This window comes from Phyllostomus hastatus, unplaced genomic scaffold, assembly GCF_019186645.2.
Source record: "Phyllostomus hastatus isolate PE091 unplaced genomic scaffold, TTU_PhHast_1.1 phas_contig_1162, whole genome shotgun sequence".
Classification (NCBI taxonomy): Eukaryota; Metazoa; Chordata; class Mammalia; order Chiroptera; family Phyllostomidae; genus Phyllostomus; species Phyllostomus hastatus.
The window spans coordinates 513,293-525,553 of NW_025333537.1; the positions used below are offsets into that span (position 1 = coordinate 513,293).

General features: G+C 59.0%; 1 protein-coding gene across 6 annotated transcripts in view; it reads left to right on the top strand.

The window, feature by feature from the left end:
- Positions 1 to 12,261, top strand: part of TPST2 (tyrosylprotein sulfotransferase 2) — a 42,761-nt gene that overhangs the window by 20,586 nt on the left and 9,914 nt on the right. For 4 of the 6 annotated variants that reach the window (XR_006786229.1, XR_006786233.1, XR_006786232.1 and 1 more), the window contains exon 2: positions 10,216 to 11,121. Coding sequence is in view for 2 of the 6 variants with exons in the window: in XM_045844148.1 (XP_045700104.1) it covers positions 10,280 to 11,121 (842 nt within the window). In the remaining 4 variants the exon portion in view is untranslated. Of the gene's footprint in view, positions 1 to 3,698; positions 3,714 to 10,215; positions 11,122 to 12,261 lie in introns of those variants that run through there. The other 2 variants (XR_006786234.1, XM_045844157.1) reach the window with 1 other exon arrangement.

Consider the following 12,261-nt stretch of genomic DNA (forward strand, 5'->3'; position numbering starts at 1 on the left):
GAGACCTGTGTGTGAGGCCTGATGCCACCCCGCGCTGCTGCAGATGTGGGCTGCCACCCGCCCTGGTCGGGTTTTGCATTTGTGGCCCGGTCTGAGGGGAGCTTTCTTCCTCGTGGGTGTTTGGGGGGATCAGCAGTGGTGTCTGTCTGTCTGTCCATCCATAGGGGGTGGCACTGGGCCGCCCTGGCATGCCCAGGTTGGGGCTCCCACGGCCAGCTGCATGTTGCCCGTCCTGGCGTCCACCCCGTTCTCTGTGAGCATTGCACTCCCCGTGCCTGGCCTGGGTGGGTGCCTAGGCAGGAGCCCTGGCACACTGACAGCAGGGTTCTGAGCAGTATTGTGTAGAGCAGGGCGAGGGGACCACACTTGGTAATGCAGATCCCTGGGCCTCCCTCGTAACTTCCAAATTGGAATATTTGAGGGTGGGATCCAGGGATGTGTCCTTTAGCAATTTCAGGAGATTCTGATGCACTTTACTAACAAAGCTCTGCTCCCAGTGCTGTGTATCGGTTCCTGTATTTAATCCTCGCTGCTGCTCTTAGCGTCCCCATTTCACAGATGAGGAAACTGAGGCACAAAGAAATCATGTAACACCTTCTTGTCCCCTCTACCTCCCAGGGCATCGTGGCTAGGAATCAACAGAACCAGGACTCAAAGCCAGGTGTGCGGGCTCTCACTCCAGTGCTCACCCCCATGTCCAGGGGCAGGGTCCTCTGTGTGTGTGTGTGTGTGTGTGTGTGTGTGTAGCAGGTGCAGGAAGCCCTGGCCCCAGACGCCCACTCCGGGCCTCCTCTATTTGCATTGTGCACCAGACAGGGGTCCCACGTGTCCCCAAGCAGGCAGCAAGAAGGGCTGTGCTAGGCACCAGCGGCAGGGCTGGGAGTTGGGGGCCCGGGGTTAGACCTGGTCGCCACCCTGAGCTTGACCTTGGACAAATAGCTTCCCCATCCGTGTAATGGGCAGGGTAGGGAACTGGGGGGCTGGTTAGGAGCTTGGGTTCTGGCATCCGACAGGCCTAGGTTCCGGTTCAGGCTCAGTCAGTTCCCAGCTGTGTGACCTCAGGCTGAGCACTCCCACTCTCTGAGTTTCAGCTCCCCGCCGTCAGAGGGGACTAACGCAGTGCCTGCCCCCAGGGCTGTTGTTAGAGGCAAAACGTGTATGAAAGTGCCGGGTGCACCCAGGTCTCTGCTTTAAGTCTTTCCTTGATGACAGACCAGATGCTGGGTGACTCTGTGAGCATGCGCGTGCTGCTGTTTTTAAAACATCAATCCTTTGTTTTCCTGAGTTGTACAGTTTTCTCTCACCCACCAAAGGCTGGCCCTGCTGAGATGGGGCCCCAAACTGAAACATACCCTGGTTTCACCGAAACTCACTGCATTTGCATTTCGTGGGCTTGTCCGGGTTCTGCCAGCACAGGGCCAGGGGTTGGCGGACTCTGGCCTGCGGGGCGCACCGCGCTGGCGGCCTGGTTTCGGGAGGAGGATTTCCTGGAATGCCGCCGCCCTCATTCCTGGACGTGTTGCCTAGGGCTGCGCTCACACTGTCTGCAGCGTGGAGTTCCTGCAGGAGGCCACTGACCACCAACTGACCACCTGGCCGAAGCCATGGGCTGCTGGGCCCTGGGCTAACCTGCCTCACCAGGCCGCTCGGTTCTCGGGGTGCGTGTCCCTTACGGTCTCCATCCCTGTGCTGCGATGACAGTGATGACAGTCTTCAGTGCCGACAGTTTTGCATGTTCACTCCGTGCCAGGCTGGATGGAAGTTGCGGAGCTCCTCCCGACTCTTTCCTGCGGGTGTTATTCCCATTTCTCAGATGGGAACAGTGAGGCTCAGAGAGCCCCAGAGTCACCCAGGAGACCCAGCCTCTGAGTGGGGGAGCCGAAATGTGACCCCTGCCCTCATCGCCTCCCGCCCCCAGCTTGTGCTGACTGGGTCCCCAAGGGGGAGGTGGGCAACATGGGGGGTGGTCCTGCTTTGATCGTTTTAGGGGAAAAATGCAAAGCAAGTCAGGAAGGAAAGATCCTGGATTGAGGAGCATGGGCTATGGAGAGAGAGAAGGAGAAGGCTCCCGAGCTTACCAGCTGTGTGGCCTTGGGCAGGCGACCCCCCCCCTCCCCGAGCCCCAGTTAGTGGGTGGTTAATAAGGGAGCGTGAGATGGGGTGACTGGGGGGAGTGTTTGTGAAGACAGAAGTCAGTGGTGTGTTGTGAATCCTCAGCTCGGTGCCCCCCCCCCACCCCCAGCCGTGCTCAGTAAGTGGAGCTTGTTTTTAAGGCAGCGCGCCAGCCCGTCTTCTCTTTCCCCCTCTCGAACCACCCCTAGCACTTGTATGCTCCAGCCGCGGCCAGCACCTCGGAATTACTGCTTTTCTCTTCCTCTCACCCGTGGAATCTGGCAGGCTTTGCTGGGCTGGCTTCCTTCCAGAGTGGGTCAGAGGTCTCTGATTCCCAGGGGCCCTGCCAGAGAGCCCTGGTCTGTCCAGCTCTGCCCCTGAGGGCGGGGGCTTGGGATGGTGAGGTCGGTGGGGCCCAGTGGTGGAGGTCGTAGCTATGGCAATGGAATGTTTGGGAGCTGGTTCCCACAGGGAGGGCTTGCAGGACAGATGGCTGAACTCAGGCGCATGGGCACTGGCTACCGCTCCAAGGCCACCCTGTAAGTGCGATGACCTGCCACCTCAGCTGGTGGCCTATGCTCCAGCCCCGCTCCCCTTTGATCTGCTGAGCTTGGGAAAGTCACGCTGAATTAGAAAATTCAGATGAGTTGGACCCAAGTCAGTGAGGTGTCAGTGTGACTGTCACCTTGTTCTCTGACCTTCCATGGCACAGTTCTTTCCCCCACCGCAGGCATTTCCTTCCGAACATCTGTCACAGGTGTGATCACTGTCACACACGCTGGCTGTGTTCTTCCTGCGAGACTGTCAGCTCCAGGGGGGCAGGGCCCTCTGTCTGTCACTCTTGCTGTGTCCTAGCGTCTTAATCAGTGCCTGGCACACAGTAGGCTCTCAGGAAACCCTTGTGGAATGCATGAATCTGGGCCTAAAGGGGTCTCGAAGATTGAACAGCCGCCTCTTTCCCCCCTCCCTCCCAGGGCAGCCCGTGGGTCAGTGGGACGAGTGAGCAAACTCCCTGCCGTCCTCCCTGCTGCACGCGTGTTTACGAGCCGCCGTGACGTGACGCCGCCGAGATCGCCGGGGGGCCGGCGGAGCCAGACTTGGAGACTGGCTTCTCCTCTCCCTAGGTGTGAGGCTTCTGGCTTCAGTTTCCTCAACCTGTCAGACGAAAACAAAAATCCCCGCCTTAGAAGTTTCTGCAGAGCCCTGGCCAGGTAGCTCAGTGGGTCAGAGCGTCTCTTCGACACTCTAGGTTGTAGGTTTAATCCCCGGTCAGGGCACATACGAGAGTCAACCAGTGAATGGGTAAGTGAGTGGAACAACAAATTGGTGTCTCTCTTTCTCTCTCGTTCTCTCTCTCTCTAATCAGTGGAAAAAACTGTTAACAGTTTCCGCAGAGGATGGCACTAGAAAACGAAAGCCAGCATGTAAATAGCGCGCCCTGCGCACCGGGCGCTGCTCTGACACGTCCTGACTTGGTCACGGCTCCCAGCACCGCTGGGGGCCAGCTCCGCATTCACGGCGGCCGCACTGCGAGGGCCCGGCGCCCCCTGTGCGCTGCCCGCATCTCCGTTGTGCAGACGGGAAACTGAGGCCCAGAGAGGGTAAGCGACCGGCTGAGGGCACACAGCCAGTAGCTGGGGGAGCTGGGATGTGAGCCCAAGCCGTCTGGCCCCCGACTGTAATTTTTTAAAAATACTTCTCATTTTATTACTACATGGAAAGGTGAAATGACAACACCGAGAAAGTTTGTTTTCGGGAGAAAGATCACCTGCCGCCGCCGTGCCAGCCCCGGTGGCATTTTGAGTCTGCTTCCTTCTTGTCTTTGTCTTTTGTCACCTGCGGCTGGTATTCGCCGGTGAGTTTGGTTGATTTGGCGTCCGCTTTCTGGCCAAGGCTTGCTCGCCCGGCACACACATGGGCCTTCTTCGTCCGTGAATCAGAGAATGGGGTCTCTCGCCCACCCACCCACCCACCCACCGCCCGGCTGTTGTGAGGATAAAACGAGGAGGAGCATGGGAAGCCCTTGGCCTGGCGTTACGTATACAGTGGAGCATCATAAAGGCTAGTGCTTCTTCTATAAGACAAAGAGGGCTCATTGACCTCCCCCTGACCCACCCCCATGCCTCTCCCTTGTCTCCGACATCGCGCCGTCCAGCAGAACCCTGTGCAGACGACGGCGAGGGTCCCAGCCCAGGGCCCGCAGACCCTCCGGGAATGCGCGGCTCGCCGGTATTTCAGGGTTTGCGCCGCACACAGAGTTTTCATCATTGCTTTTCTTTCTTTTCTCCCCTCCCCGCCCTTCTCCTCCTCTTTCCCTGAAAAAGAATCGAGAAGCCATCCTTAACTCCTAGGCCACACAGACGTGGGTCCAGGGTGGCTGTGGCCTCAGGGCCACCATTTGCTGCTCCCGTGCTGGATCTGCACTGTCCAGTCCAGGTGCCGCTGGCCACCACGTGGGCCCTGGACACGTGACCTGTGGCCAGCACAAATGAGAAGCTGAATTTTAAATTTCCTTTCATTGTACTTACTTTAAAAGTAAGTGTTTCTTCATTGTACTTGCTTGAAATGCAAGTGGCTAGTGCTCCGCTTTGGACACACAGCTTTAAGGGGCTGGAGGCTCTGACAGTTCTGTGCCTTGGCCGTGGCAGGACCCCTCGGCCGAGGGGGCTGTCTGACTAGCCGGCCTCCCTGGTTCCCTGGCATTTCAAGGGCACCCTGAAGGCAGCTGGGCCCGAGCCATCTCCCTCCCTCCCGCCGCCTCCTTCTGGAAGAGCTTCAAGTGCTTGGTCCCTGATTGTTTGTGTTTGTCCCCAGAGGCAGGCCCGCCCTCACTGGCCACCCCTGCCCCCGGGGCGCCAGGCCTGTGTGTAGTTCTGGAGCCGGGAAGGTGGGGGCCGGCGGCGGCGCGTGCACCTGGGAACCTTCACCATCTGCACTGAGAGGCACTAATTGGGCTGGTATTTAAGGATCGAAAAAAAACTGTACAGAAGTGAGAAATCAGGGGCCAGGCAGGGAGAGAGGACAGGGAACCGCACCCAGCGTGGCTCCAAGAAATAACAGCTGAGATTTCCGAGCACCTGCTGTTATCTTACTGAAACCTCCCTGCGGCCCGTTTTACAGAAGCGGAAAACCGAGGCTCAGAGGAGAGACAGACTGCGTAGTCAGGGAGTCGTCCGACTCCAAGCCTCACTCTTAACCACCCCCGCCTCCTGGGATGGCAGACCCAGAGGGTGGAAGCTGGGCCTCAGACTTGGCCTGCGATTCTGCGCAGTGGTGTCCCTTCTTGGACCTCAGTTGCACTGTCAGTAAAATGGGTACACAGAGACCTGGGGCACCCTGACACAGTGGCACCCCAGTTCAGATTCTCAGCTCACACCCTGAGAGCTTCATTCCCTGTAGGCCCGGGAGGGATCAGCCCCCCCAGCTGTGACATCTTGGGCCGAGAGGGTGTCACCCTGTGCTGCACCTTGTCCCCCAGAGCACTTCCCCCCCAAGTCACGCCCCACTGGGCTCCTCTCAGGGTCCCAGGCCCTGTCCGTGGCACCCACCCCCGATGCACATCTCCTCTGCTCTGCAGGGGCCAGCGGGCAGGCGGCCTTGGTGAGCGGTCCTGGGGGCTGGAGTCCAGGGCTGAGAGTGCCTGGGAGAGGTGAGTGCAGCCGGAGTCCCCCGGAGCCTCTGGGCGCGGTCACCGGCACACCCCCGGCCTCCATTACTGGACACCTCAGCAAGCCTCCCGGGCAGAGCCGGACCCCAGACCCTCTGCACCCCCTTTTACCAGCGCTTAGTGGTCCTCGCTCAGCACTTCACACACAAGTTCCCCAAACCTCCTGAGAGCTCCCCAAGAAAAGGTTATTCTTACGTCCTTCTTATTTTTGGAGAGGGGAACGGAAGTTCGGAATAATGGAGTTCCTCGCCCAGGCACCAGCTGGCAAGAGGCAGAAGGGGCATTTGAGCCCGGAGCTGGAGGGCCTCGAGTCAGAGGCTCTCACCCCCCCTCGCCACTGCCAGGTCACCAGGACGCCTCCCTCGACGGAGGCCTGTGGGGCGGTGGGTGGGGGACGGGCCCAGGGGCCTGGGCCGCACCCTCGGGCCCCTCCGGGAGTGGCTCTGGGTGCCCAGGAGGCTGACTTCTGTGTCGTGGGTCGCCACTGTCAGGCCGCCCTGCTTTTGTTCCTCCAGCCGCCCTCCAGGTCTTGGCTGTCTTCTGCTCTCGTCTGACCCGCCTGCTTTGAGCTGTTTTCCTCTGGTGGCAGCGACGGGCCTCTTGCTGGGGCCTGTCCTTGGCCTGGTCTCCCGGCCGGGGGGCCTTGGGCAGGTTGCTTCTTCTCGCTGAGCTGCTGGGGAGAGTCATGCCGGCCCCGGAGGTCAGAGGGGACCTCCAAGATGACACGTGGAGAAAGCTCTAGCACAGTCCGTGCTCAACACGTGTGAAAACACAAAACCTGGGGGCTTTGTTTCAAAGTGCTGTTGCCGCATGAGGGACCAGTCTTATGCAAAGCTGGCGACTTGATGACATTTTTCTTATTCTGTTTGTCCCTTCTCCCAGGGGTTCCCCCCTGGCCTTTAGCATCCAAATCATATCTAACCCCGAAGAGGCTCGAAAGGCCAGTAGTGGCCCCCGATCCCTGGTTTCTCTTTTTGTGATTTCAGTTACCTGTGGCCCAAAAATATTAAATGAAAAGTTCCAGAAATAAGCAATTCCTAAGTGTTAAAGGGTGCACCATTCCGAGTGGTGTGATGAAGTCTCCCGCAGCCCCATCTGGGACGTGAGCCTTCCCTCTGTCCGGCGCCTCCAGCCGTGTGTGTGCTCTCCCCGCCCGCCAGCAGCCCTCTCGACTGTCAGAGACGAGTGCTCGCTCCCCCGGTGCTTGCGTTCACGGAACCCTGACTGTACTAAGTAATGGCCCAAAGTGCGAGAGTAGTTTAAACTTTGCACAGGTGTGTACGGATAGGAAAAACACCATATATGCAGTGCCTGGGACCACCTGCAGTTTCAGGCATGCACGGGGGGTGGTCGTGGAAGGTATTGCCAGGAGAAGGGGACTACTGGGTGCACAGTGATGTGCCCACTCCACCTTCCCTTTCTGGAAAGATCTTTCCCAGATTACCACCTTTTCTCCCCTTCTCTGCATCCGCCCTCGCCCTCGACCCTGCCATGGGCCTCTGTTCCCTCAGATCTCAGTTCTCTCACTCCCCACTAAGTGTTGGGAAGAAAGGGGGGTTATGCTAATTCAAACTAAAGTGTGATGGACAGGTCCCCAGGGGTATTGACACTGAAGTAATAATAATCATCATCATCTGCACAACTCTAGTCTCTGGTGGAAGTAGAGCATTTCAGTGAGCACCTGAAGAAGCGGAGGGACCCTCTGGGACTCCTGAATGGCTGTGCGTCCTCTTCTGCCCTGCCCCCCGCCAACAGTAGCCCCGGAATTAAACTCCCCACCTCAGAGCCTGAATTCAGGGCACCTGTGAGCTCCAAGATTATCAGTAGCAAGTTTCTGGGGAGAGGGTCCCCAGCCAGTTTCTGATGTTCAGGGGCAATGACCCCAGGAGGAGACCCATCCTTGCTTTGTCGGTCCCTTCTAGAACCCTCCGAGCACCTTTGAGGTCAGTGGACCCACCCCTCTGTGCAGGGAAGGAAACTGTGGCTTTGATGGAGGAAGTGACTCTCCCAAAGCCACGTGGCCAGGAAATGCTAGGGCCTCTCAGGTGTTTCCACCCCAGGCCCAGGACCTGGGTGTTTATTTTCCATTTGCTGCGGGCCGAAGGGCACCAGGCAGGCAGCGCCCTTAGGGGTGGAATGGTCCTGTGGTGGTGTCGGCTGACCCGGGTGTCCAAAGGGGAATGCTGTCTCCCCACTTCCCTCCCTCCGGACCCTGTACTGCTCCCCAAGCTGCCGGCAGTTCCCCAGTCATGTGGGACTTGGCACTGGCTGTCCCCTCTGCCAGGAACACTCTTCTCTCTCTTCTCTACCTGGCTGTTCAGAACCTCACCTGCTCACTGTTCAGAACCCAGCACGGGGGCTGCCTCCCGCAGGAAGCCTTCCCTCACCCACACCGTAGAACCCGCCACCCCTCCCAGGTGTCGGTCCGTGGCGTGCGCGGACTTGGGGGGCTGAGACTGTGTTGTGTCTCTTAGCTCCATAGCCCAATTCCTGGCACACTGTAGGTGCTCATTAAATGTTAGAATAAATGAATAACCAATTATCATGGTAGAAACTGCTGATATTCCTTCTAATGTTTCCTATGTACTAAGCACATTCTTAACTACTTGGGGGGGGGTCGTCTAATGTTCATTATTAATCTTTGATGTCAACGCCCTTAGACCCATTTTCCAGATGAGGCTCAGAGAGGTAAAGTCTGTTGCCCAAGCTCACACAGCTACATAGGAAGTGGCAGAGCTGGGATTTGAACCCAGGTCTGCCTGATTCTTTGAATGCTCAGAAACCTCAAGCCCTGGCTTTGATTCTGGAGAGAGATGGGAGAGGACACAAAGTCTCAGAGACATGGCAGGGGCTGGGCAGAGAGGGGCTGGTGTGGATGGAGGTTGGCTGAGTGTCCGGCGTCTGAGTCTGCATGTCCTGTATTGGCTTTGGCTGCAAAGTCGAAGGGCCTTGCGGGTAAACTGGGGAGGAGGGCAGATCTGTCCCTGGAAGTGACCAGAGATTGAGTGGCTGGGCTGGGTGGGCCCTGCTCTTCCAACCCCTACCTAAAGAGTTGGCACTGAAGTCGGGTTGTCTTTGGTGCAGTGCCCGGGGGAGGCGGTGGGGGGCGGTGAGGAGCACAGGGTCAGGGTTATAGTTCATGTCCTAAGTTATGCCCTCCCCCCATTCCCACATCAGCCCCACCCCAGTTCCAGAACTCCAGCGTGAGCCTCCAGACTCACCTCCCCACCTGCGTCCTCTCGCCTGCAGGCCCTCTTTCCAGGGCCACCCCTTTCCCCCCGAGGGTCTGCCTAGCAGCATCCCCATTTTCCCCCTTCCACCCCTCCCCGACCCCAGAAGCCTCCTTTTAGGTTCTTGAACACCCCACACCTCTCCCATCTTGGGGTCTTTGCACCCTGTTTCATCTTCCTGGAGCACCCTTCCCACACATCTTCACATGGCTGGCTCCTTCTCATCCAGGTCTTGGCTTGTTTGTCACCTCCTCCGGGAGGTCCTCCCTGCCTGCTCTCCCTCCTCCGTTCCCTACTCGATCCCTCCTACGGCGTCTGGCTGATTTTTTTGCAAGCCGTTACCACAGTCCTGCCATAGCTGGCGTGCCGTTTGCATCCCCTGCCGGGACATAAGCTCCTGGAGGCCAGAGGCCTGGCAGTCTCATCGGCTCTCCTGTCCCCAGTTCTGAACGCAGTGCTGGCACCGTCCCGAGTTTCGTAAGCATTTATTGAACGAAGACTGAGTGGATGAGGGTTCTGGAAGCAGCCCAGACCAGGGTATTCTGTACCTTCTCCTGAAGAGCGTCTCGTGCAGAGGCAGAGCGTGTTCATTCAGAGCAGACCGGGGCCGGCTGGCCTGGGCCCCACTCTGGACCCCCGCTTGGCTGCTGCCGCGCGGGGGGCCCGTGAGCAACCTCCACAGTGATCATTTCACAGCAGTTAGTCTGTGCCAGGCCCTGCTCATTCACCCAAGGGGCATCCATGAACATGTGCGGCACACCTACTAAGCGCCAGGCGCCGTCGGCACTGGGAGACAGCCAAGCACAAAACAGGCCAAAACCCTGTCGGGAAGGATGTGCGGCTGGACTCGGATGTTCCGGGGCGTTATTGATTGCCACAGCTTGTCTGTTCCACGTTTCGATGGTCAGTTTAAAAATACTTCCTCCCTCCACCGATCAGGTGAGGAAACTGAGGCATCACGTGGTTGAGGAGGCGGTGAGAAGGGATTTGAACCCAGGCTCTCAGGCTCCCCACGGGGTGACGATAGCACTTACCTGTAGGGTGGTCGGAGGACCTGATGAGACCACGTAGGTGACGTGCCCAGCCCAGCGAATGACTGCTCTGCTGTGATGGTCACCATCCTCACGTTTGCTGTCATCGGGGTCTGTATGGCAAAGGCTCAGCAGCTGGCAGGCCTCCCTGACCACCCCGTCCCTCTCTCCCCAGATGTGAGCCCGGTGGGCCTCCCGCTGACCTGTTGCTAAAGCAGGCCCCCCACCCCAGGCCCAGCATGCGCCTGTCGGTGCGGAGGGCGCTGCTGGTAGCCGGCTGTGCCCTGGCCCTGGTCCTGGCGGTCCAGCTGGGGCAGCAGATGCTGGAGTGCCGGGCAGCGCTGGCGGGCCTGCAGAGCCGCCGGCGCACCATGCGGCCGGAGCAGGAGGACCTGGTGATGATGGGCATGGACCACGAGGAGTACCGCTATGGCAAGGCCATGCCGCTCATCTTCGTGGGCGGCGTGCCCCGCAGCGGCACCACGCTGATGCGCGCCATGCTGGACGCCCACCCCGAGGTGCGCTGCGGCGAGGAGACCCGCATCATCCCCCGCGTGCTGGCCATGCGCCAGGCCTGGTCCAAGTCCAGCAAGGAGAAGCAGCGGCTGGACGAGGCGGGCGTGACGGACGAGGTGCTGGACGCCGCCATGCAGGCCTTCATCCTGGAGGTGATCGCCAAGCACGGCGAGCCGGCCCGCGTGCTCTGCAACAAGGACCCCTTCACGCTCAAGTCCTCCGTCTACCTGTCGCGCCTGTTCCCCAATTCCAAGTTCCTGCTGATGGTGCGGGACGGCCGGGCCTCGGTGCATTCCATGATCACTCGGAAGGTCACCATCGCAGGCTTCGACCTCAGCAGCTACCGCGACTGCCTCACCAAGTGGAACAAGGCCATCGAGGTGATGTACTCCCAGTGCATGGAGGTGGGCAGGGACAAGTGCCTTCCGGTGTACTATGAGCAGCTGGTGCTGCACCCCCGGCGCTCCCTCAAGCTCATCCTCGACTTCCTCGGCATCGCCTGGAGCGACGCCGTCCTGCACCACGAGGACCTCATCGGCAAGCCTGGCGGCGTCTCCTTGTCCAGGTGAGTGGGCCCCCTGACGGTCCGCCCAGGTCCCTGGTCCCGGGATGGGAGGCCCTCGGTGGGATGATGGGCTCCTTGTCTCTGAGCTGTGGGGCATCGGCCAAGGCACTGTACCTCTCTGCGGTTCAGCTTCATTGTCCCAAAAAAATGGGGCAGCTCTCTTCTCTTTTCTGACAGAATCAGCCAGCCTCGAATGTGCTTCGTAGGAAGGCTTTAGTGAGCACAGGTTGAGGACACAGATTCTGGAACCAGGCTGTCTGGGTTTGAATCCCAGCTCTGCCACGTCCCAGCTGTGTGACTTGAACGAGGGACTCGACCTCTCTGTGCCTCCGTTTCCTCATCTGTAACACGGGGCTCTAATCTGTCTACCTTACAGATACTAGACACCTGTGAGTACCAAACGGTAACGCATGTCCGGGGCTACTATTATTGTCATTGTTAGTGTTGACACCGTTTTATTGGAACACTCATCTTCCTCACCATCGCTGCCCAATAGTAAGTGCCTGCTGTGTGGCAGGCACTGAGTGAAGCCCCCAACAAACATTGTTCCTTTAATGCCCACAGCCACCTGAAGACCTGGGAGCTCGCTTATCCCCTTTTTGCAGATGAAGAGACTGAATCTCAGAGGGGAGAAGCTGCTGGCCTCAGGCCACACAGCCAGCCACGTGTGCAGCTGGGGTCCGGGCCCAGGCCTATTGGACTCCGGGGTGTGTGTGCTCAGCCTCGTCCTCCCTCCTTCGGCCCCGTGCTGTCTGCCCTCCTCCTTCGGGAGGCCGGCCCTCTGCTGAGACCCGGAGCACAGGGACAGGGCAGGATGAGAGGGAGCCAGCTCCCTGTCTCCGTCCTGATCGGGCCGGGGCACCCTGGAGACCCCAGGGAAAGGGTGGCCCTCCCGGGACCCGCCTCCCGGTTTCCTTCACGGCTGGGTCCTGCCAGGCTCCATCCCCAAGAGCTCCTGATCCCAGCGGGGCGCGTCACCCTGGTGAGGAGGTGCTATAGCTGAGATTTTGTAAATCCTCGTGACAAAACACCAGATTACCAAAGAAACACATCTTTATTGTAGGGAAATGGAAGAAATACACAAAACAAGAAACAAAACCCGTAATCCCACCACCCAGATTTTGATGTACGGCCTGCTGG